The sequence below is a fragment of the Alligator mississippiensis genome, chromosome 3, assembly GCF_030867095.1.
Source record: "Alligator mississippiensis isolate rAllMis1 chromosome 3, rAllMis1, whole genome shotgun sequence".
Lineage (NCBI taxonomy): Eukaryota > Metazoa > Chordata > Crocodylia > Alligatoridae > Alligator > Alligator mississippiensis.
Window position 1 is genome coordinate 258,262,417 of NC_081826.1, and position 26,049 is coordinate 258,288,465.

Consider the following 26,049-nt stretch of genomic DNA (forward strand, 5'->3'; position numbering starts at 1 on the left):
TAGTGTAATTTTGACTTCACTGTCCCCATAGCAACAGTCATACAGAATTTATACTTTGTACCCAAGACATTATCCAGCTTATGATAGTCAAGAAAGAGCAGCATTGCTATTGTAATAGCTTTGTGTTTGTTTTGGCAGCACAGAAAAGCAACTCTGATGTTTGAGTTTAGTTGTTGCGTTTCCCCTTATGCAGGGGTACAGTTAAACTAGACCCACCAAGAGATAGACAAGAAACAAAAAAACCCCAGAGTACAAATAAATAAGCGCACACAAGAGCTAGTAGCTACAGGACATATGACTAAAATTAAAAAAAAAAAAGGAGGTAAGAAGATGCTTTAATTTTAAAAGTTTGAATTCAAAATTAAGTTAAAAAAAAAGTTATATACATAGTGGCACATTGTGTCAACATTTTCATTCTTCTGGAGTTACACTTTTAACAGAGGCTTAGCCAAATCCTGTATGACTATAGAGTTTAGCTGTGAAAGAGTACTGATCTTTACATTCTTACTGCTGGCGTATTTGTTCTTGATGGTCTGGAGAGAAACCAAAAATCAGGTTAGAGTCTTGTAGAGCTGAAATAGTAGAGTCCTAATTCTAGTAATTCAAATCATTAGACTAGTAATACAAGCTAACCAGGGCTTTCCGTGTTATGATCCAATAGCCATAGCATGTTTAAGACTTAGGGCCTGAAAGTTTAGCCTATGCCAACTTGGTCAGTCCTCCCTAACCTCCATCAGGAAGAAGTGGTTTTATGTATATTGTCATTTACTGCAAAGTTATTGACCTTAAAGAAATAAAGTCAGTTATTGCATTAGACTTCACATATCCTGTTAAATTTTGCTCCCCCCCCCTGCCACATCCTTCCTGTGGAGAACTAATGCTACTTACCATGCGCTTTGTAAGGCCCTGGTTCACTTGAATTACATTCTTTGCCATGTGCTGCATGACAGGAAGGAGGTCACTCTCAGCATAGGCCATGTAGTGTTGTAAAGTTGGTGTCTGGAAAGAGAGCTAGGAGAATTACATCCCATCTGCAGCATCCCACCCCAGTAGTACCCAAAAGTAAAAGTGAAGAAAAACAAAGGAGAACATGAGGTGGGTCAGCATGCAGAAAACAAAGACCACTTATGGGGGGGGGGGGGGGGGGGGGGTGGAAAGGAAGGAGACAGGGAACAAAAAAAAAAAAAAAAAAAAAAAAAAAAAAAAAAAAAAAAAAAACCAAAAAAAAAAACCACCAACCAACCAAAACAACAACCACCACCACCACCAAAACAACCACCACCACCAAAACAACCACCACCACCAAAACCCCACACCATATACTTACCCACTCTCCACCATCAAGAATTTTTAAAGCAAGACAGAAGGCAGCAGCTGCAATCTGGGATGGAGGGTAGTGTACCATTTCATAATCCACTATGCACAGTTCCATCAGATATTTGGCTAGGGTATGCTGTTCTAGATCCACCTGCAATTCATCAGCATCTGGTGTTAGCCATTTCCAGTTTGACAGAACCAAGAGCCAACCCCTGTTCTGCTTCTATGCATTTCATGCCAGATGAGAACAGGAGGGAAGTGTAGGGGAGTCACATTCCCTCATGTGGGTCTTATCAAACCCTTCTTATACTGCAATCTTGTCTGTTTTCAGACATGTGTTTTTGCATATTTAAGCATTTCCCTTAGCCTCTATTAGAATTTCAGTGACATCTGCAAAATGACTCTAGCACCTCCCACCCCCCCAGGATGTGAGAATGTTAGCCACAGCTCAGAACCCTAGCCAGCTGCCCGTTTTGAGAAGCTGAGTGATGTTTTCTCCATGTTTATGGAGTTACTGCTATGCCCTACTTCCCCAAGAAGCCCCACAATTACTTCATGAGATACCAAAAGCATTACCTCACCAATCTTGGATGCCCTCCTTAGAAAGTGCAGTGGCAGAGGGCGACCCAGGCTGAAGTCTAGAGCTTTCAGAATCTTCATTTCCATTTGCCTGATCTGCAGCTTGGTATAAGCATTGTCTGTTACAAAGGCAAAATCCCCAATTTCAGGGGGATACATTTCTTCATATTTGCTGGCAACAAACATGGCTGTGACCCCAACCAGCTGCAGAGTCTTCTTGGATACGATGTTGTTCTGTCACAAGAGAATCCATTGCGTGTGTTTGAGGTTAGCAATGACCGTGACAAAAAACAAAACACAACCCCCCCCCCCCACACACACGTTTGCCATGGTAGTCAACTGTGTCCTGACAAACTTGCCTGCCACAGTCATTGACAGGAGCCCAACTTTTACGTTCAATTCACTTTTAAGTGAACCATGCTAGGAATTCTACAAGAACTTGGTATGGAAGTATTATCAAAAACATTGGATTTTCACATAATACCTGGCCCTGTTGCTACACAAGGACAGTTCACTAGGCTTCCCTCCCTCCAAGTGAAAGCTGGAAATGTAATGCTTAAAATTTGTTTACAACAGCAAATCAGTGAAGACCATCTTTTGAGACCAGCTTTCCCCACAGCATTGTTGATCAATTAGCAGTCAGGTTCTTAATGACAAGTGGCTGACAGACCAGCAGTTCTTTGCCATAGTTCCAAGACACCCCTCATACCTGCAAAAAACGGTCTATGATAGCAACTGTCAAGTACATGGTCTCTTGCAGCAGTCTGAATTTCATTTGCACCTGCACAAGCCAGTCAATGAGTATAGCACGCATATTTCCAGTGACTTCCTTGCCCAACAGGAATTTTGGTCTGATAGCTTGTTGTTCCTGCATAGGAAAGAGTTATAATTAATATTACTACAAAATAGAACTTTTGGTTAGAGGGAGGCAATGGTATCTGAGTCTTGAAGCCTGCATACTGCAATTGTTATGCACAATTATTTCAAGTTGTCCAGTACTTAATTTTAGTTACTGAATACTAGTGCTTGCATCTTATTAGGTTGAAAACCCTAGTTCTAGACTAGAGGCAGGCAGTTATTTTGGCTGGAGGGCCACTTAAGAAGTTTTGGATAATTGAGGGCTGCAAGGGTAGCCCCACCCCCTGGTTGCCATCTTGGGATGCAAAGCCTTGCCCCTAACATTGCCACTAGAAATCCCTCCCCTTGCCCCAGAAGTACACCTGGGGGGGGGGGGGGCAGGCAGGATCTATTAAAAAACAAACAAAACAACCTCTTGTTTTGTGTTTGCATAGTATTGGGGGGGGGGGGGGGGGGCGGCACGTGCACCAGCAGCAGTTCTGGCTGGCTCTGTACTTCTACATGCTGCTAGGAGTGCCAGGAACACCATGTGGAGGTATAGAGCTGGCCCAGCCCAATAGCACAGGGCTTGCCACAGCTTCTGGCACCATATACATGCTGTCCCACCCCCAATACATGTTGGGAAGGGCAGGAGGAAGCCAACCCTACCCATCCCATCTGCAGCTCTTAACTGCAGGGCGAGGACCCATATGACACAGCATGGAGCCAGCCCAGCCTGGTGGCACACTGGAGTCCCAGAAACTGTGTGAAGTCTGGTGCTATCAGGCTGGGCCAGCTCTGTGCCTCTACGTGGTGATCCTGGCACTCCAGCTGGGAGCAGCATGTGGAAGCACAGAGCCATCCAAAGTCCCATGAGCCCCATGTAGTGAGGCCATCACCATCAGTCCACCTCCCTTCCTATTCTCACCTGAATTTCCACCTAATCAGATGGAGGGCACACTGGGGAATAGCCACAGGGTCATCAGGGCAGAAGCCTCTGCTAGGCAGGAGCATGGCATAGAAGAGTGGGGCAAGTCAGGTTGGGGCTGGTCACAACACGACCAGAGTCTGAGCTGCTTGGTGCTGCACCCAGTGCCTCCTGCCACTAGCATCTTGTCAGGTAGTAACTGTTTAAGTTTCAAGAAGCCCTGTGGGCCAGAAGTGTCCCAGCAGGCTGGATCTAGCTTGTGGGCCATGTTTTGTCCACCCCCGTTCTAGTGAATGCATGCACTTGTCATTTAAAGGTTTGGCATATGTTCTGGTCCTGTTAGCAAGCTTGTAGGAACATCTATGACTAGACTCCTCTGTCAGCTAGTCCTTGTAGTTCTTTACAAGGGATCAGGGTAGAAGCAGAGTGCTGGGAGATGTGCTAGAAAAAACAAAACCAACCAAACCAACTAGTCAGCAGCCATACCAACCTCAAGAACTCTCAGGTATTTGTAGATATCCTTCACATATTCACTGCAGAGATTTGGGTCAGAACCATCATCTGCATCTACATCAAGCAACACATCAGAAAAGGCTTGACACAGTATTTCCTCCACTGGCATGCATCCAGATGTTTCCATTGGGGTTGGGGATAGAGGCTCCAACTACAGAGAAAGGAGTTAAATATATTTAATTAAGGCCATGTTTTTCAGCCATTTGGTGATCAGGCCTTTAAAAATAGAGTTTGACAGATAGTGTACAAACAGATGGAGTTAAGGGGACACCAATATTCAGAGCAGACCAGTTACTAGATATCCCAGTATTTTGCGATATGTAGAACAGCTGTTTGGTCCTTACTAACAGTGACAAGCTACTATTTCCAGAACAGCTGTAGACACAAGATGGTCATCAGTATTTCCTGCCACCTGGCCCTTTATTTTTCCTTGGGAGAAATATTTCTACACTGATTTAGGAGTTAGTTACACAGAACTAGGGCAGCATATCATTGTGCATCTGGGATCTTACAATAGGGCAAACAAGCAGCAATTAAACTAGAGTAAAACAAGCAGGCTATTCCCAAGCTAGTAGTACTAGCTCAGTGAAGCACTCTCTGGCAGAGTCCCCACCTCCCCCCCATAGTTTCCCTGGTAGGAGGTACATGACAGAAGCCAGGATCTGTGCTCCAAGTTTATGGGCAACTTTTAGTTAGTCACCGAACTGACAGCAGCATTTGGTGTATGCATTCCTACACTGAAACAGTTGCTGAAGGAAGAGGAGATCTACATTACAACACTTTCAACTCAGTAAAGCCTCAATTATCTGAGGTCAGACATTTCATCTGGGCTCCCCTATGGACTAGGGTCATGAAATGAGAGAGTGCTTGTTTGCAGTAGCTTAGGGCTTCAGCTTGCCCAATACTTTGGGAGGGGAACATTAATAGTTGTTTAGGTGGCCTGGCCCTAGGACAGCGATTCTCAATTAGGGTGCTACAGCACCCTGGGAACCTTGAGATCCTTTCTGGGGTACCATGCAAAGTCAGTACTATTAGGTGTACTGTGTGAATCCTCATTGCAAACGCCAGGACTTCAAATAGGAATCCATCATGAAACAAAAAACTTTGGATTTTAGGGGAAGGGGGGGTTCCAAGTTCTCTGCAACACAAGTATTGCTGTATTAGTTTTTCTATTTTCACTTTGTTTTTAACTTGGACTCTAGGCACCCCATGGAAGTGTCAGCTCTGAAAAGGTTGGACCCAATGGGGGGGGGGGGGGGGGAGGAAGAAGAGAGGGGCCTACAGAGGAAGAAGCAAGACAGAAAAAAAAGCCTTAGACTCAGCTCCTTGCCCTGGGAAAAAAAGCTCCCCCCCAATTTCCTTCTTTAAGGAAAGGAGACCTTAGCCTGCCCATGCCCTATTTCACCTGCAGGCAGGGTGCTACATTACTTCAGAACACAAGAGGAAAGACTAGAGACGGAGGTGCTCAGGTCCCACGCTAATGGCCACGAGTACTACTTTGGAAGAGGCCACCATTACACTGGCATTATGTGCCACTGAATTCACTTTGCTCCTTCCCTAGGGGAAGGGGAACAGAGGTGGAAGGTGGTGGGAGATGCAGACCGAGCAGGTCACAGCAGCCCCCCTTGTTTCCTTGATACCATACCTGCCCTGGTGCACAGACAGGTACCTTGGCAGGCTCTTGGGCCTGCTCCTCTTCCTTCAGAGGCTCAGCAGTGCCCTCCACAGCTTTTGCAGGTTTCCTGGCAGCAGGCTTGTCCTCAGCCGTGGGCTTAGCTTCCTACCCAGCAGGAGAGGGAAGTAGTTAGCCGAGGAGCCCCCTACACAGCCTGAAGCAAACCTGGCACCCCACCCCCATCTGCAGAGCAGACCCCCCCCACAAGGCTGGCTGGGCCAGGGATGCACGAGGTCCAGCATTCCCCCCTCCAAAATTACCTTCTTGAGGGCAGCTTTAGGCTGCGGCTCCTCGCACACGCGGTTGCCGATGTCCCCCAAGGCCCTGCGGGGCCGCAGGCCGGGCTTGGCCGCGGCGCCCCCCAGCTTGGCGCCAGCCACTGTAGTCGCCGCCCCACTGGCCTTGGGCTTGTTCTCGGCGCTGACTCTCATGTTGTTCTGCGGAGAGACGAGGCGCCCTGAGCAGCCGCAAGCCACGCGGGACGCCCCCGGGGAAGGGACCCCGACCCCAGCCCGCCGCCCCGCTACCGACCCTAGTGACCCGCAGCGCCATGTCCCCGCACGCCGCCGCCGCCAACACCAGCCCCTGCTGCGGCCGCAGGTTTAAAACTCGCACTGGGCTCCGCTCATTGGTTGCTCCCCTCCCTCCTCATTGGCAGCTCGACGTTCCACCCCCAATGCGTTGCCGCAGAAACCGAGCGCTGATTCTTCCAGAAGTTCGAAAATGGGGCGGGGCAAGGGAGTGGGGCGGGCTGTTGGTACCACGGGACGCGGGGGCGGGGAGGGAGGGGTGGCCTGGGCCTGGTGCTTGGCGGGGTGTGGCTGACTGTGCCCAGCAGGGCCGTGTTCCTGTAGTCTGGTGCGTCCCGTGGCCGTCTGAGCCGGTGTCCGCTCGTCTGCTTGGGCCTGATGGCCCTATAAAGCTGCCAGTGTTTGCTCCTGCCAGGGGTTGCATAGCTACCGAGATGGCTAGCAGGTCACCTGCTAGGTCGAGCTGAGCAAGACGATTTTGTCAAAACATCTGGATGATTGTGGGGGGAGGATGTGCAGAAAGACAGGATGCTAAGTAAGGCATGTAGGTACAGGTGTGTTTATGCAGATCAGGTTTTAGGGAAATATCAGTTTCTCACTATTGGATGACATAGTCTGTAAACAGCCAGTAGCAATAGTACAAATACTGAATAAGAAAGAGACAAAAGGTACAAAGAACAAAGGGTTCTTTGGGAGCAAAGGGTTGGATTGCTAGGCCTGAGCTTTTCAACTGGTGTGCCACATGAATTTGGGAATAATGAGAAGAAAATTCTGTAGCCTCCTAGTGCTAACGAACCAGCTGCATCAACAAGCCAGATCAACCAACTATTCACAGAAGACTGGTGCATGTGTTGACTGGGGGGGCGGGGAGGAGAGAGAACCGGCCAAGCAGAAGGAAATTCATCTGCACGTGTTGGCTGTAGGGGATGCGCAGTTCGAGAGCCTCTGAACAGCTGTGCCACGGAGTTTTGCCGTGGCAACGAGCTCATGAGTATGGGGACAGAATGCCTTAACAGGTGTGCCACAGAAAAAAAATGTTAATGTGTGTCTTGGGCTGGAAAAGGTTGGGAAACGCTATGGTAGCCAGTGCCTCTGAATAGTCCAACAAGACTCTGGACTATCTGAACATCATAGGAGTAGGATAACTAGTACATTTCATAGTATAAAATTGTGTGTTATCTGTTAAACCTACATTAAATGGAGTGGAAACTCCCATCTCTCGAGCATTCTTTCTCTCAACAACCCACTGGTTCCCTGATCCAAGGTTTTGGGGTAACACAGGTTGACTATTAGAAAATTACACTGCAGCTCAGTCTGTACTTCCCAAGAGAGCATGAAATACCAAAGTGGGAGCATGTAGTAGGTGGTTTTTAAAAGCATTGCTTCCACATTAACTGCTGCCTGGATCTTTTAGTTGATTAGCAGCTTCCACAGGCTCCAGTTCTTTCATAATATCACACAGATGATGATTGGTGAGAACATTTTGGTAACTCACCCTTCTAAGCTCTGACCAAGCTTGGAAATTGGCAGGCTCTAGCTTGTACAAGAGGAATGATGTGGGAAATCAGTTGTATTTTGTTTTTATTTCCAGCTGCATCCATGGGATATCAAACCATGTTGGGACCCAAGGACATTCATAAACATTTGTTTTTAATTTGTTAGGAACTTCTGAGCCAGTTTCAGTCTCTGTGAGTGAAGGGAGGACACCAAGATGACTGCTGTCTGAAAGCCAAAGTCTGTGACTTATTTGTGGAGATGCATAGGATAATTCCAGGTGGTCAGAGCAACAGCAAGAGCTCAGATACTGGTGGGAGGATCCAGGGATGGCTGAAAAATGAAGAAGGAGGGATCTGGGTTACATGGAAAGTGAACATGGGAGGAAAAGAGGTGAGAGCAGAATTTCATAGATTTCATAGACATTCGGGCTGGGAAGGACCCTGGAGGATCACTGAGTCCAGCCCCCTGTCCCAGGGGCAGGTAGTCAGTAGGGATCATAGGATCCCAGCAAGATAAGCATCCAAATGTGTCTTGAAGGCATTCAAAGTAGGTGCTTGAACCGCCTCTGGCAGTAGAGAAGTAAAGAAGTTCTTCCTTATGTCCAGCCTGCATTGGTCACAGCGAGTTTGTGACCATTCGATCTTGTCATCCCTTGGGGCACTCTGGCAAACAGACTTTCCCCCAGATCCTGATGAGCACCCCTGATAGATTTATAGGCGGCCACAGATCACCCCTGAACCTGCGCTTTTCCAGGCTGAAGAGCCCCATGGCTCAGCCTCTCATCATAAGGTCTGTTTTCGTGACCTCTGATCATGTGCATGGCTCTCCTCTGCACTCCCTCAAGCTTCTCCACATCCTTTTTAAGTTGTGAAGCCCAAAACTGGATGGAGTATTCCAGCTGTGGCCTTACCAAGGCCGAGTACAATGGGAGAATGATGTCCCGGGGTTTGCTTAAGAAACATCTATGGATGCAAGCCAGTGTTTTGCTTGCTTTACTAGCCGCAGCATCACATTGAAGGCTCATGTTTATCTTGTGGTCAATGATGACCCCCAAGTCCCTTTCATCTGTAGTGCTAACCAGCGTAGCACTGCTGAGCCTATAAGCATGCTGCAGGTTTTTCCTCCTAAGGTGGAGAACCTTGCATTTTTCAGTATTAAACACCATCAGGTTCTCATCTGTCCATTTCATGAGCCTGTCAAGATCTGCCTGGATCACCCTCCTGTCCTCAGGTGTGGATGCTTTATCCCAGTTTCTTTGCCATGGTCATAGCTGAGGGGTCAAGACATGGCTTTTGAGAGAAGCAGGATCATGAGCCACCTGGTGAGCCCAAACCACTTATCCACCCATGCCTATCTTGCACACAAGCCCCAGTTCAGTGTGCAAGAAAGGGGACAGATTCCATGCTGATGTGCAGTTCCATAACACGTGCCACTGCATCAGTGTCTTGCACTCTGCAGTGTTTGGTGTTGTTAAATGTTTGTGCCCCTATGCTTTTCATTGCACATCTTTTGACTGTGGAAGTTGATTGCAGCTGGATTGCCCAGATGTTTTGCCTTTGTTTGATCACAGATGGGGGTCTGGAGTGACAGTGCTATGCCAACCCTGAACTGTTTATCAGTACACCTGTAACAACCTGGGGGAGTACCAACTTTTACAGGGTGATAGCAGTACACTTTGGGCCTGTTGTTGCCCCTTTGGATGTTTTAGTACTCAAAGATGGAGCAAAGCTTACGCAGGTGTTGTTGTTCTCCTTTTATAAATGTTCTGAGTCTGCAGCTTTGTTTTATCATACTGTATCCCCATCATTCAGTGATCATAGTCTTGGTCTGAATTTTTTGCAGGGTAGGAGGATCAGCCATAAAAGATGGCTTTAGCTAAGTTCATGCAGTGCTGACTGTTTTTTTTCCTGTTCCTGGCCAGAAAAAGCCAGCTCCTAAATACTCACATCTGTACTATTGCTGTCTCTTGGTCACTGCTGCCACATATAAAGTATCTGTCAATTGCAGTTGCAGATTACCACGCTTCAGAGCACAAGGAGGCACCAGGGAAAAGAAGTTGGTCCTAGATCATTTCTGTTCACCATTCTCAGAGAAGAGACAAATTGTTTCACAATGCCCCATGGAAGTGAGTAGAGGGTGATGCAATGAGCTGTGGTGCTACAAACCATAGGTTATATCCCTGCAAAGCTTTGCATCTTTTTTGATTTTGTACAGTGCCATTGTGTGTGTAGGCTGTTACTGCATCTGTATGGGAATTGACTGCCGTTTCTAAGTGCAAGGTCATGCTGTTAAGTTAGGCTAATGTGATATATTAAATAAGGCGTTAACAGAAGACTTCTTATCAATCAGTTTTCAATGGAAAAATGGCTTTCAAGACAGTGAACCTTTTCACTAATGTCTGCTTTACATAGGAGAGTTCAACTTTCCATTAAAAATAACTTCATCCAAGGACAGTAAAGTTTTGATTTGGATCCACTGCTGCACTAGCTTATGGGAGTTTGTATTTCTTCTGTTGATTTGTGTTCACGTTCTCCATAGGTGGAGGGAGAAAATAATTTGTGAGGGAGGCTGATCGTGTATGTGTTGCCCCCTCCCTGGTGGGAAAGTCTGCAGAGGAAGGGGCCAGGGGGAGGGAGCGGAGCCCAGGATCGGGGCTGGGGCCCACTGCACCCCTTTGGCCACCCCTTCCCCTGTGCCTGGGGTTGTTGCCCAGTGCTGGCACTCCCCCGCACTAACCAATCTGCCACCTCCCCAGTCCCGCACTGCCTGGGGGGGCCAGAGCAGGGCCAGCCTTGGCTGACCCACTAGGCTGGAGGTGACGGAGCCCCCGGGACCCCTGTGCCCACTCCAAGTCATTGTTCTGCTGCTGCTGGGGCAGGTCCTGCACAGCCGCGACGGGGCACGGGGCACAGGACGTGGGATGAAGCCGTGACATCCTGGGGCACGGGAAGGAGGCAGCTTCCACCACTGCGTGCACCCAGGAGGCATGGGGGCCGTGTGTGGCCCTGGATCAGCATGGGGCAGGGCAGGCTGCCACTCTGGGCTGGGGCTGTATTGGGCTGTTCTGGGTGGGGGTGGGGAGGGGAGGGCTGGGCTGCGCTAAGGCCGGGCCAGGTTGTGGGGCAATTGGAGCCTAGCAGTTCATCCAGGGGCATGGGCAGGCAGCTCCTGCCACCGCGCACACCGCAGGGAAGCCCTGGGCGGGCATGTTCCCCTCCCTTGGCCCTCCCATGCCGCTGGGCTCTGATTGCCCCATGACCTGGCCCAGCTGGGGCCCCATCATGGTGAATGCAGCCCTGGCTAGGCCGGGTCATGGGACAATCAGAGCTTAGCAGCTCCTCCAGAGGTGCACTGCCGGGGAGCCAAGGTGGGGGCACATGGCCCCCTGATCTTTGGATGGGGCAAGGGTGGGCTGTAGCTGTAAGCTGGGCTCTGCTCCCTGCCTCTGCTCCTCACTGCAGCTGCTTTGAAAGCAGCACGGCATGGCGCCATGTGCCTTGCTGCCCAGCCCACACAGCACTGGGATGCACATGGCATTGCACTGCTTTCAAAGCAGCTGCAGCGAGCACAGAGGCAGGGAGCAGAGCCCAGCTTGCAGCTGCAGCCTGCCCTTGCCCTGTGCAAAGATCAGGGGGCCATGTAGCCCCTGCCTTGGCTTCCCAGTGCTGCCCCTCTGGAGGAGCTGCCAGGCTCTGATTGTCTCACAACCCAGCCTGGCCGGGACACCATTCACTGTGAATGGGGCCCAGCCGGGCTGGGTTGTGGGACAATCCCCGCAGTGCAGCAGGGACCGAGGCAGGGGCAGAGGTGAATGATTTGTCCCTGCCCCTACCTCACTCTCTCCTGCACTATGGGGTTCTCAATCTGCCCCAAGTCCAGGCAGTCATAAAAAAATCAGATTGAAAGAAACTTACCTGCCTGCTGAGCCAGCTGCGAGCCTGGCTGTGCAGGGTATCTGAGCGTGCACACCACTCCCTCCCTGCAGCAGCAGCCTGCAGTTGGGCTCCTGTCCAGCCATACCTGCTGCCCTGCGTTTGAGGGGCTGAGCTCTGTTAGCCCCCACTCTTCTGCTGCTTATGACATTTTCCTACTTGGTCAGATTGCATCTCTCCTGATGCACCACAGTCTGGGATTCCTATGATGCACTGCCTTTTCTCTCTAAAAGGGAATTTGGTGCTTATAGGACATGAGTAGGACTATGAGGCACCAGAAGAACAGATTATTTGAGACACTACAGCAGCATTTGCAGAAGATTGCATTGAAATTCTCAAATGAAAATGCATCATTATGAACTTTTTGGAAAAGCAGATCACATCTTCTGACCAGCTGAAATGTTAACCTGCTATAATCCAACTCAATGTTCACCTGCTGCTATTTCAAAGACTTCAAAAGGCAAAAACTAGGATTATTTACTCTGGAGAAGAAAAGATTGAGGGTTGTTTGTTAATAGCCTTCAAATACCTGAAGGGCGAGTAGGAGGACGGAGATGGGCTTTTCTCTGTAGGGAACAGGATGAGGAACAATGGCCTCAAGATGCAGTAGAGGAAATTTAAGTTGGATATTAGAAAGAACTTTCTGACTCTGAGGCTGGTCAATCATTGGAATAGGCTACCTAGAAATGTTGTAGAACATCCATATGAGGAAATTTTCTAGAGCAGGTTAGACAGACACTTAGCTGAGATGGTTTATTCAGGGATGATTCTGCCTCGAGCAAGCAGCTGGAATAGATGACCTCATGACATCTCTTTCAGCCCTACTTTCCTTATGCTCCTATAAAAAGAAAGCCTCCAGACAAGAGTACTAAGAAAGAAACAAGGATCCTAACTTTCACACACTATCCAAAAAGAGGATCAGGCATTATGAGGAAGGATTGCAGTTAAAACCATCTTCATGTTTAACAATGGAGCAGTTACTCAAAAGCAGGAAGATCCTAGAGGGTAATTTGATTATGCCTGATAGAGCTGCTGAGGTGGCACAGTGACTAATTGCATAGACCATCACAAAATATGTTTGTTTATTGTAAAGGCAGAACTTAAGCCTACACAAAAAGAGGGGTATAAGGGGTATGATTTTTTTCTGTATATGGACAAAGACAAGAAGAAATAACCAGTGAGATGCTTTACTGTGGAGCTAATTAGCTCTGCACTGAAGCATCACTGTCTACATGGGCAGTGCTATTAGGCCAGTTAACTAATTAACTCCGCTGTAGGACAGTACTGCCCAACATAAGTACTACCCTACAGCAGCATAGTTACAGTCAGTGAAATGTACATGTAGACAAGTGATGGGGCTAGCTGGGGCACAAGGGTGCTTCAGTGCCTGCTGGCTAGTCCCACACTGCAGCACCCTTGTGCCCCAGCCTGCCCCTGCACAGCACATTGAGCTGGGCTGGAGTAGACCCAGGCTGGCAGGCTGACTCCCAGTACCCCCTGCTGCTCCATCCTGGCTCAATGTTCTGCAGTCCTGAATGCAAGTGCAAATGCTGTGCCTTGGAACAATAAACAGTGTGAACTGTGCAAGTTTATTACATTGCATTAATTGCACATGTAGACGTGCTCAGGTTGTCTTACTTTGTGCCAAGATCAGTTTTAAATTGAAAAATATGTATAAGTTATGACTGATTCCCACTAGAACTCTGTAAAGAAAGGCTCTACATGGAGATCTGTAGCTGGTTGTCACAGCTCTGAAGCTAGTAGGATTTTAATGTGCAATAAAAGCAATTATCACCAATGGCATTCTAGGCATAATACTCAAGCTTAAGGAGGGGAAAAGGACTGGAGAGACTCACTGCTTGGCAGTACATGTCAGCTGATGTGCTGCATGTACCTGCTTCATGCATCTGTTGCTATGCCAGTACAGTGGTGTAGTAGGCAAACTGAGTTGTGCTAAGGCTCTTAGCCATAGTCCAGGCCTTCCCAGAATGAAGCAGTAAAATTGAACAGAGTCCTTTCTGTGGCATTAGATGCAAGTGCTGTGATTGGTGCACTAGGCAAGCAAGACACAAGTTTCCTTATAAGGCATATACGTGGCACAGTCCCAGGGGATTGGAAAATTTGGGATTAGAAAATTAGAAAAATAATAAACAAAGGAAAGGTGTGTTAGCATGCAGTGATTCTGGGAGGGCAGATACAGCTGCTTCATCCCTGCAATGGGGAAGCCATAAACAAACATCACACACACCCAGAGGAGGACCCAAGGCCTGGGATCCTCCAAAGGTCACTGCTGAAACATCTAAGAAGCTACTTGCCAGGTTGTATTATGGGGAAGAAACCTGTAATACTGTATGGGAGTTATTATTAAAATTCACTTGATACCACATTGCACGAGTTGCCGTGTCAATCCTTTAGGGCTCTGGTGAAAAGAATCCTATTGGTAACAGTGGAAGTAAACGAAGGTTTAATGTAGCTTCCATTTAGAGCAGATGGACGAAACACTTGTAGTAGGTCAGCTGTGAAATGCTATAATTTTAAATAAAGCATTTTAATATGTTAGGGTACAGACAGGCAAACAGTTAGATGTGTGTACTACTAACAAATGTAAAACCTCATATAACATTTAAAAAACAATCTACTTATATACACACATACATCCCAAATAGGGGACCAGAATATATATATATTTTTTTAAATTCAGAAGTCAAGATGCACTACATGAGATTAAAACATTCATGAAAAATAAATTTATTTTTTTGCTGCATGGTATATACATATTACTTTCTGCTAAATGTACAAATTAAACCAGTTTCATCCTTGAAACTGCACCTAAAAACAGTGTTTCATTGCATCTACCTGCATAGAAATCAGATTACTAGAACAAGAACACCAAAATACTTATAAAATATAATTCAGTGGACTTAATTTTTCAAGCTACAAATAATTGCCTTTTATGTAATTCTTGATCTCACAGTGAAATATGCATTCTTTGTTAAAATATATGAATTGTGAATTTGACAATATGGGTTCTGCTTAATGCATCTCTGACTTGATGCTATGGGCTAGCATAATTAAAACACACTTAGCTGAGAAACTCAATGCTTGTTAAGACTCAGGCTAACAAACAAGTTAGCAGGCCCTGTTGTAGGTGACAAGTCTGTGCTACTTGATTAACATGCCTTCTGATATCCTAGTATGTTTTAGGGTTTGTCCTGATTATGGCTTAAGGCATGAAACATACATCCAGAACACCTTAATAAACTTTGAGTGATTTTTCAGTTGTGTTGGATTTAGTTGAATTTACTTGACTGAAAAAATGCACTATTGGGTAACTGTTTCCTGTTCATGTTTGGTCCCCTTAGTTTCCAGTGCTACAATCTTCAAGGTAATCATGCTGTGTAAAAGGGGCTTGATATATGTGGTTTGAAATAAAACTTGAATAGTCTGAAAACACAATAATCCCCCTAAAGTTAGGTTTATACAAAAGTCATGATCACAATGCTATAGCTCCTTCAATTAGACCCTTCCAAAAACTGAACAAGGCATACATTTCTAATGGAAAAAAAGCAAGCAGGAAGGTCCCATCCCTTTTGCAGATTGGATGTTTTCTCGCTCCTATACTATTGATACCATGTAAAACTGAAACAGAGTCATTTTGTTACTATACAGCCAGGAAATAAAAAAAATAAAAATAAATCCAGAATATATCCAGAACTGTATTAGGTCCCCAGTACTATCAGGATCAAGATCTTATGTATATTCAGTCATGTCAAATTTATCTCTTGGAGTCAGGTGGCATAATTTTAAAGCTTTTTCTGACCTCAAGCACACCGTGTAAAAGCAGTTTCAAGCCTGCAAAACTTAATCTACTTCAGTGCTATTGAGACAAAAAGAAATGGCATGGAACTCTTTTTTTTAAATACACAAAATGGAAATTAATATGGAAGGTATAGTAAGCTGATTGCACAATATGTCATTTACCAAATGAGATTTTAAATGCTCTTTCCTCAATCTGAAGTTGCTGCAGTGTCATTGTGTGCTAAATTCTTCCAATACTAATTAATGTCTGTTAAACTCCAGATAGCTTCTCTAAACACAGAGAAAAAGTAACAGGCCAAAGTAAAGATACTGAAAATAATGCAGAAGGAACAACTCAGTTATATTAACTACTAAGCAATTACCAAATCTGAAGGGTGAATGTCAAGTGTTTTTACAGAAGAAAATGAAAAGCATAAGTATGGGATTGCAAAATTAACAGTTTGAAGGATGCTTGTTTCAACTACGCAGGACCCAATACAATAGCTTTGTCTTCTGTACCATGCATATGCACTTAAATGTCATTCTTCCCTTGACAGCCCATTTTTATGGGTCTTTTTAAATTAGTAAATCTCAAAGCACTTCAGTTTGCACAGTATCTTAGGAATCTGCAAAGTCCTATAATGATTGTATGGGCCAGAGCCCTATCTTTACTCACCTAAGAAAATGTGGGGTGACAGGGATATATAGTCTCAAACTGGATTAACATATCACTATGATACACTTTTTTTTTTTTAAACTAGATGACAGCTGTAGGATAGCACCACCCATAATGGCAAGCCTTTTTTTGGCTTGAAAAAGTGACTTTTTACATTAATATAAAAAGAGTTCAAGTTGAACTAGTACTGCTGATCCTGAATCATGAATTTCTTTATTCTCTGCATTTAGACAGCGTCTAAGAGAAGCAAGCAGTTTACAGACAGTGAACACTTTACTGACAGCTTATTCTGCTGCTTCTCCCATGCACTTTTCTTACACATTGATTTCAATTATGTAATGTACCTTGGCACAATACCTAGATACTCTATATCTTTCTATTTAATGTTATAAAAACACATACAAAACATATGTACGAATTACAGGCTTTTCCCCTCAATAGGATGACTAATAGATCAAGTGAAATATTCTGCTTTTTGGAGAAAAACATCACTGGGGGAAGAAGTGCTTAGGATGTTTTTCAATGATGAAATACTTTACACTTTGAACAAGATTTCCACTTGCAATTGTTCATAAACAAGTATAAAATATTTATTTTACACAGTGGTTCAATTTGACTTTTCAGTCTCCCCAATAAGCAAGAACACAAAGTAGTGCGGGAGTACGGGGCTTATTCCTTATAAAAATCAGTTACTTTGATATAAATTTAAAATGGTAGCATTTACTTGCTTTGATGTAGTAAAATTATGTTTAGAAATTAGTTTTATATACAGAGACTGAATAAATATAAAATTATATATTTCTATCTGTACCTAACAAACCCTGGAAAAAGTGAGACTCCATATTCAGTTTAATTTGTATTTTTCATAATAATGTATACACTGTCACATACAAGGAGAGTCTTCAAAGATGTTTTAGGGGAAAAAGTGCAGTTTGGAGCTGATCTGGCTTCTACTGCAACCTACATGATTCTCATCTCCTGTGGATTTTGACCTGGAAAAAAAATGTTCGTGCTCCACTTTAAGAAGAATGTATATAAAATATAGCTGTGCTCATCCACACACGGAGTAAGATTTCTGTTTAATAAACACCACAAAGTATTTCAGATTTCCATTATTTCCACATATACAGGAAGTGTTCTAGTCCATCTTATTTCCTTTAAAAAGAGCATCTTGATCCAATTTTAAAGATACTAAAACTTTAAAAAAATCATATATATATAGTACATTTGTTTCTGTACATGTATGTGCAAATTGCCCTGACAAAATAATACAAATATTGAACCCTACAGTTTAAATTCTTTACATCCCATTAGTGAACATGATGCCATATCACATGATATAAGTGCCATCTTTGTAGTATTTCATGGATTCCATTTGTTGTGTCATTGCAAGAACATCATGAAACCCTGTACTGAGGCCAGACATGTGTTGAAAATAAGCTTCCTTCTCCACCTGCACAGTTAGATTGTTCACTCCAGCATCTTTCAGAATTGCTGTTACCTGAGTATTAAAAAAATTATCAGTATTAAATCTCTTGTCATTGCAATTCATTATTTTACTCTGGTACTAGACAATGGTTACCAATAGGACAAAAGATCGCATCAATTTCTATACAAGCTTTTAATGTTCATATGATCACAGACATTTTCCAGCTAGACAGTCAGGAATATGTTCAAAGTGAACACTTTTTTGCTTTCAAATAAAACCCACTGGGGGCATCTACACGCGAGTTAATTCAATGCAACAAACTCTCGCACATATTGCACTAGAGTTTGTTGTTCCCGGGTGTGCTGTTTGAATATGCACCTGGGGCTGCAGCATGCTGACCTGGGGGTGGTCAGCCTGCCAGACTGGGGCTGCTCTGACCTGGCTCAGTGTGTTGCAGAGTGGGTGGCTGGGGCATGAGGGTGCTTCAGTGTGGGGCTACCTGGCAGGCAGCTCCTGCAATGAGGCACCCTCATGTCCCATCCAGCCTCGTCAGTGTTGATAACGTGTGCTGCTGCACAGGAAATAACTGCAGTTGGATAGTACTTGTATTTAAGTACTATCCTACAGTGGAGTTTATTAGTTTACTGCAGCCTAATAGGGCCACGTGTGTAGGTGCAGAGGACTTCACTGCAGAGCTAATTAGGCAGCACCACAGTAAGCGTCTTGTGTAGACACACACACACTAAGAACTACTAATGGTGTGTTTAAAAGGTGCTGTTTTTTAGTTTTGTTTTGTTTTTAACCACAGAGAAGTGAATATTATCTCCATTTTATGGATGGGCAAACCTTGATAGACGCACCAAATGATTCCTCTAGGATAGAGACACAAGGTACTGGCAAAACCAGGACTAGAAGTGGATCTCCTGATTTCTAAGCTAGTCTTACTTGCAGTTCTATACTTATTTACTGCCCTATTCTCTTCTCAGAGCAAGACATTTACTACAACCTTTAGCAGAGCCAGTGATCAAGGATTTTCTCACTAGAATTTCTGCAGGTTTCAGCCAGCTCCCTAGGTAAATAACTTCCAGAATAAGAGTAATTGCACATTCAGAAGTCACTGGGTTTAATAAAGTAATAGTATGGGAGTACCATGACCAAACAGGCCACCTATAAAGCAAGATAAAAGAACTAGCTGATCTATATTCAACGTTAAAAACCTACCGAAATACCGAATTATAGGATAAACAGCAGAAAGAGGCGGGACAGAGTCATATTGACAAAGACTGTCCTGAGATATCAGTTAGTAACTGTAAATCCACCTGCAAAATAGCCTCAAACTTATGTTTATGATGAAATAGGGTTACCCAGTAAGGGGTGAAACAGAAACAGATGACAACTGATGTTGTGTGGTTACCTGCTGTATAATCCTCTGTTCCATCACATCTGACATCACCTGTACATGTATAGTACCTGCCACAACGCTAGCAGAGTGACACCAAAAATGAGGATCTCTGTAAGATATGACACCATCTATTTTCTGGATCTGTGAAAAAAAGATTAGCAGTGAGAATTTCTTCCCTCAGCCCTATATACTTTATGACTTCCTGCCAATTCAAAGAGCTGCTGGTAGCAATTATTTCATGCAGTAGACAAAATTATTATACAGCAAAATAAATTTAGTCATTTAAACCTTTTTAGAGATTTGGAAATTTGACCCATAACTGGAAAAAGTTTGAGGACCAGTGTACTAGGGTTAAAATATTGCTGGTCCAGCTTTTACAAGAACAGTTATGTCTAATAATTAATTGTGTTCAGTATTATTTAGCTCCCCTTCATTATGTTGGACAGGTCCAGAGTTACCAGAAGTATTCTAGGATCGAGATATGTGCAAAAGCAAAAGGCACCACTTGGCTGTTGCTGCAATTCAAACAGTTTTCACAAAATTAAATTACTCCAAACCTCCATGCATCTAAGTCAGTTGAATCTAGACAAGCAATGTAGGATACTCAAGTGTGCAAGGAGATGTTTATCATAGTGATGGAGAAGGATTACTTGAACACAATTACTAAATAAGATTTTCAAAAATTCATACACCTAGGATGTTGATGTCCATGTATAAGCACACGCCAATGTATAAGAAAAAGTTCCAGTTCTGACCTTTTCTAAAGCAATATGCAGATCCTTCTCATGTTCTGGAGGTAGCCTCAACAATAGTACTTGACAGGCATCTTTTAACAGTGGGATAACACTGAGAAAAATTAACGTAGCAATAAAAAGGGAGCAGAGTGGATCGGCAATCAGCCATCCAAACTGCTGAATAAATATTGTGGATACAATCACGCCAACACTACCAAGGGTGTCTGCCAACACATGTAGAAACACACCTGAAATCAAAGCAATATGTTAAGTGACATACATCCAGTTACTTATCAGCAACACTTGGATTGCACAGAATTTGTATCCAAGATTTCCCCTGGATTTATGATAGGAAGTCAAAGTGGTCATAGTGCTGGTAGATACTGATATATCAGACTTATTTTTCTGTATTTGTGATGTGATTTTACAAGCAGATCCCAAACTAAAGCTACTGTCATTAATATTTTGTTTCCTTTTAACTCAAACTGAGATAAATATCTATACCAGGGCAAAGTCCAGGCCACAGGCTGAAATCGGGCCTGTGCTGCACTCCATTTTCCAGAAGCCCCTGCCCATGTCCCTGTGGCTGGTTTCCATGGAGACCCCAGCAGCAGTGGAGCCCCGATGGCAGGGGGCCAGGGTTTGCATGGAGACTGGCCCCAGCAGCACTGGCAGAGCACGTGGCTGAGCAGGGAGCTGCTCCAGGGCCAGGATTTTGCAGTGGTGATAGCATGATCTGGAGCTGGGACAGAACTGTGATCCAGTGCCTGCACGCCAGGTAGGGGCATGCAGGCAGTGGATTGTGGCTCTGTCCCAGCTCTGGACCATGCTGTCACTGCTGAAGATCTCAGCTCTGGCCTTGCAGCAGCTCCCTGCCAAGCCAGCACTGCTGGGGCTGGTCTCCATGGAAAGCCTGGCCCGTGCTGTCATGGCTCTGCCACTGCTGGGGTGTTCATGGAAACCAGTTGCAGTGATGTGGGCAAAAGCTGCTGGGAAATGAACTGGCCAGATCCACCATTTTGCTGATCCATAGTCTAACCCTTTGACCTGTAGTATTCTCATATAGTTGTGATATTAATGGCAACGGAGAAATCAGGATTACCAGTTGTGGAAGTAGTGATAGGGTGAGCAAGTGTTACAGAAAATTCAAAATTTATAAATAAAATTTGAATGCTGTCAAATAAAGCAACTGCCTGTATTTAAACTTGCCATTGATTAAAATAACTAACTAAAAAGAATAAAAGTATTCTGATGCTTACTCTTGGGCCAGGAAAAACATTTTACATGTTAAAAAAAATTCCCGCAAGACTTTTAAATGCCAAACATTTATAAAATACATTTTATATTGGATCACTTTCCTCAATTAAGTGGAAGCTTTTGGTTATAGTGAGAGGTGATGATACATTCATATAATGTTCTTATTTTGAGTTAGTTTGTTCTTTAGCAGAACTGAAAAAGAAAACACTACTACTCAGATTTTTTACAGGCTATAATTTTGAATCATAATGAACTAGGGGCATATCCGAATAAAAGTTTACAATCAAGACAGTTAAAACACTGTTCTTCTACTCTCCATCCCTTTCCCATTGTACTTATGCTGTTATATGCCAAATGAAAGTTGACAACAAGCTCTTTGCAGTAAGAAGCTTGGATTTTATTTCTTCTACAGAATACCTGGAAGAGTTGTGGACACTATAAACAAAATTATAGATCAAATAATTTAAACAAGGAAGTGCCTCCAATATAGATACTATTATCAGCCTGGGAATTTTAAGTGCAAGAGTTGTGAGACTAGTGTCCCAACATATGGTTTATTTTAACATTATTTTTGGCTTGAAGAAACTGTTAAAAAGCTACCTTTATACTGCATAAATACATGCCTAGAGAGAGATGTTTGGGGAGAAAGCAAAAACTGTGCACAGAAAATAATTTGACATAAATTGAGCAAGTCAAGTAGATAATTTGACTTAAATTGTACTTACCTCTCATATTCGCATTCATGCCTCCTCCATGGGTATGTCCATGACTGTGATTGTGCCCATGGTCGTTATGGGAATGACCATGTCCATGACTGTGACCATGTCCATGGCCATGGTGTGAATGGCTGTGATCATGTGACTGACAGCCTCCTCGAGAAGCCCCATGGCTGTGGGCGTGGCTAAAGGCACAGATACCAACAAGGTTTACAATCAGCCCTCCAACTGAGACTGGCTAGGAGAGGGAGGAAGGAAAATAACTTTAACTTTACTATTTCTTCTGAAGCTAAACTGGCTTGTTAGGAAACAGAAATAGTTAAACAGAAAAAAAAGCCATAATGCTTTTGTGGTATTTCTACTGCAGTTAACACAAACAAAAGGACTTCCATACTGCCGACTGCTCAGAAGTGAAATTTCTAAGGTTTTTTAAAATGACTTTTCCTCTCAAAAATCTAGTACCAGCAAATCAGGAAATAGCAGCCCCTTTGCTTTCAGCAAAGTGGAACCAAATTTCTCCTTTAGAAAAAATGCTCTGGGAATAAAAGTGCAAGTTTTTCCTCAACACTTCAGAGTGATTTTACCAAAAAGTATGCAGCAGGAATGCTTAGGACCAGCACACATCTTAATACTTTGAGGTAGGGTCTTTTTTCTCCAATTAGGTGTAAGAGGTGCTTAGCAGACTGGAATACAGATCTCTCTCTGCTATTGAATGAAGAGACTGGGAAACCAAGGAGAGAAAAAAATAACTAGGAAGCAGACAGCAGAACTGTACCCATCCACTTCCTAGCAGAGGTAAGAGCATTAGAAAGGTCTCTTTTGGAGCTCACAAACACAAGAGCTGATCTTGTGAAGAAAGCAGTAAGACGCAACAATGTTTTTAAGATAAACCTTAATCCAGCAGTGTTTGTCTTTTATACTGCTTACATTCCACTAGCTAGAAGCTGTGTCCACATTGTAGCCAGGGACTTGGGGAGGGAAGTGCTGCCAGTGATGCAGGCCCAGCTTCCAAATGTCCAGCCCTAGCACAGATGTGGGCAGAGGCAAAGCCTGCCAGCTCCACAGGCCAGGTCAGGAGCTCTGCAGGCTTTATGTTGCTGACCCTCAGTCTATGAAGTGCTTTTCTACCCAGACTTCTACCTGATCTCTTGAAACACCTCGTGTTATAGTGGACTAGGGAGAAAGAGACTAGAACCTAAAATTGCAAATCAACACAATGGCAATGACATGCATACATACAGTTGCCAAAATCATTCTAAAATGTACGTTAAATTAAAAACAAGTTGTATTCACAATTGCATGACATTTTTCAACTGAATATTAAAGATACCACTGAACGTTTCTCTATTCAAAACATTTATGGTAAAAGGCAGGGTAGAGGTGCACCATACATCTTTAAATTTATTAATCATGTGTTTAATTGTTATATGCAATTTGATAATTAGCTTAAAAAATAGCAGCCCAGCCTGAAAGATGCTATTTGTAAAATGCAGAATCTTTGCAGCTCATTTGTATCTTGCTTTAAATTTGAATATGTGGCATATTACATAAGGTGATAGTGCTTGGGCAGGTCCTCCAGCATCCTAGGATGCTGGACTGCTCTTTTCCCTCCCCCACTTCCTGCAAGAGAACTCTGTGACCCATGCTTGACTCTGCTGCCTAAGGGCACAGCAGCAGATGTCATAACTCACCAACCCTCCTCCCTTTCTCCAACCAGTCTTTAAGGTGCTTCTTTAAGAAGCTATTTAGCACCTCTCTGTGATAGCCAGAGAATAAAGGAACACTCAAGCGACCTAATGCTGGAAAGAGATGGGGGAAAGCATTAATTCCGAAACCCACAGGCAGGACATGTACATACATAAATGTATTTCATAAGGACCCTGGACAGTTCAAGCCCCCTCCCCTTCCAACAAGTTCTAACTGGTCTCAGGGATGTGCACAGGTGTGGGGGGAACAACTCCTTCACCCAAGGTGAACCCAGCTGATTTCTCATTCCCAGCACAGCTGAAAGCATGCATTATGGTTCCTGCCAACAGCTCTTCAGCTCCCCGTGCTGGTGAGCACTGGTGGAGCAAGTTCTCAAGGTGCTTCTCACCCCCCCACCCCCACCCAGTAACTTGCCCTGTGAATGTGTGTATATGACCTGTTGCTTGATGGAAAAAACATCTGTTAGGGGCCTCAAAGGTGCACCTGTACCCCATCTCATTTCATATTAACACTACATCTCAAAACATTTAAGACCTGACGTAAGACCAGGTAAACCATCCACTTCTTATCAGCTATATTTATGCCCTACTCCTCCACCCCTCATCCTTTGACTACAGCTACATTAATTCCCCTTCCCCCCACCATCCACCTGTCTCACCTATTGACCAACCCAGTTTACATTTTAACTGACTGGCTGAGTTGGTCTAATAAAAGTTATCGGATTTACCTAAAGAACCTTGTCTTCCTATGTCCTTAGACCAACACAGCTACAACCTACACCCTTTAAGACCCAATTTACATTTTGGCAGTCAGCAGTTAGTAACTGTCTACCTGCCTGCTCCTACTCTGAAGCATGTGAAGTGAAGTTGCCAAGTTTTGCTTTGCTTATTGTAGGCTTAGAGGTGGAAAACTGACAGTTACTACAGATCAGCTGCTCTGTGACAAGTCCTTTTAAAACTCACCAAAGTTTACTCATGCATTCAGACCGTGCCCAAAGTAATTTACTAAAAACAGAATTTAAGATGTAAAATGCACAGAAGGCAAAATTACATTTTTATCTTTAGACTAGATAGGACTTGACCTTTTAATTCTGTTGTATCCCAGAAAGCAAAGAAACATGTCAATAAAAACAAAACCTTGATGTTACGTAACTCTAGTTTCTATTATTTACTTCAATTAATCTTCATTTTAGTTGAAATAATATTTAACAGTAGTATTTTTTTTAGAAAAAGAATGAAATGCAAGACTTACAGTTAACATGTTTGTATCTATGTCTGGAGGATCTAACAGTCTGGTCACTGACTCCATGAACACAAAGAAAGCTATTACCATTAGAAAAAGGCCATTAATAAATCCAGAGAGAATTTCTACCCGGCCATACCTGAAAGTGAACAAGTGTACATTTTAAACTGAACAACTAATTTTAAAAGAGATCTGAAAGTGTTTTAATCTATTTAGTCCTTCACGCATGAAATATTTTAAGAACAGTTTGATTGTGCACAGCGTCATACAGTTATTTCCTCACCTGTCTTGTAATTAGTTTCTGGTAGCAGTTGCGTTAGGCACTTTCCTATTGTAGCAGGTTGCTCATTAGTAGTTTACAGTGGGCATGTGTCTGCATGTGAAATTAATTCAACTGAATAAACTCTGGTGCAATTTGCACTGGAGTTTACTGCTCCTGGGTGCTACGTTTACATGTGCACCTGGGACTGCAGAATGTTGAGCTAGGTCAGAGCAGCCCCGGCTGGCAGGGGGCCCAGGAGGTAGGCCTGCCAGCCTGGGGCTGCTCCGACCCAGTTCACCATGCTGTAGAGGAGCTGGCCAGGGCACAAGGGAGCTTCAGTGCATGGTGAGCCAGCAGGCAGCCCCCACACTGAAGCACCCTCATGCTCCAGCCAACCCCAGTGTCTATATGTGCATTGCGGTAGAGCAAATAACACCACCACAGGGTTATACTCCTGCTGACAAGTACTATCCTACAGTGGCATTTATTAGTTTATTGCAACCTAATAGGGCCACATATGTAGATGCTGAGACTTTACCGCAGAGCTAATTAGGCAACTCTGCAATAAACGTCTCATATAGATGCGCCCAAAGTCAAAATAAAGAGATGGTAGGTAGATAAGAAAGGACAAAAGGTGACCAAGGGTTGACTATTTTCAGGATGAGATTAACATTTAGTGATAATGTATACTTTAAAAAGTAATTGTATGCACTATAATTCATATTCTCTAAACCAGCCCATTGCAACCTTTTCAGGCTGCAGACTGGAATGACCCAACTTAGGTGGGAGGCAGGCAGGTGCTAGGACCCACCCACTACTACTACTTCCCACCCACTATAGCACAGGAGAAGCTCCTGCTGCCTAAGTTCCACATCTGCAGGCTGGATGCCATGGCTCTGTGGGCCAGATCCAGCCCAGAAGCTACAGGGTGCCAACCCCTGATCTAAACTGCCTGGGCTAGGGGTGTCAATCATAACAGCCAGTGGGCTGACTGGCCTGTGGGGCTTCTCACCACAGG

General features: G+C 44.2%; 2 protein-coding genes across 4 annotated transcripts in view; both read right to left on the minus strand.

The window, feature by feature from the left end:
- Positions 1 to 316: 316 nt before the first annotated feature.
- CCNB1 (cyclin B1) lies at positions 317 to 6,489 on the minus strand. 3 transcript variants are annotated; one of them, XM_019482017.2, is made up of 9 exons: positions 6,381 to 6,489; positions 6,110 to 6,286; positions 5,844 to 5,954; positions 4,152 to 4,325; positions 2,606 to 2,764; positions 1,894 to 2,130; positions 1,328 to 1,468; positions 889 to 1,011; positions 317 to 533 (listed from the first exon to the last, which is right to left on the minus strand). In XM_019482017.2, the coding sequence occupies exons 1-9, from the start codon at positions 6,399 to 6,401 to the stop codon at positions 426 to 428; spliced, it is 1,251 nt and encodes a 416-aa protein (XP_019337562.1). In that variant the 5' UTR covers positions 6,402 to 6,489; the 3' UTR covers positions 317 to 425. The 3 variants fall into 3 exon arrangements, with proteins under 3 accessions (XP_019337562.1, XP_014449913.1, XP_019337555.1); XM_014594427.3 differs by having other exon boundaries at positions 889 to 999; positions 5,820 to 5,954; XM_019482010.2 differs by having other exon boundaries at positions 5,820 to 5,954.
- Positions 6,490 to 14,540: 8,051 nt separating this feature from the next.
- The window catches only part of SLC30A5 (solute carrier family 30 member 5), a 35,514-nt gene continuing 24,005 nt past the window's right edge, over positions 14,541 to 26,049 (minus strand). Inside the window, exons 12-16 of the mRNA XM_014594901.3 lie at positions 24,779 to 24,908; positions 21,830 to 22,058; positions 19,869 to 20,095; positions 19,126 to 19,254; positions 14,541 to 17,783 (exon numbers count right to left, since the gene is read on the minus strand). Coding sequence (XP_014450387.2) covers positions 17,613 to 17,783; positions 19,126 to 19,254; positions 19,869 to 20,095; positions 21,830 to 22,058; positions 24,779 to 24,908 — 886 coding nt within the window. The 3' untranslated portion in view covers positions 14,541 to 17,612. The remainder of the gene's footprint in view (positions 17,784 to 19,125; positions 19,255 to 19,868; positions 20,096 to 21,829; positions 22,059 to 24,778; positions 24,909 to 26,049) is intronic.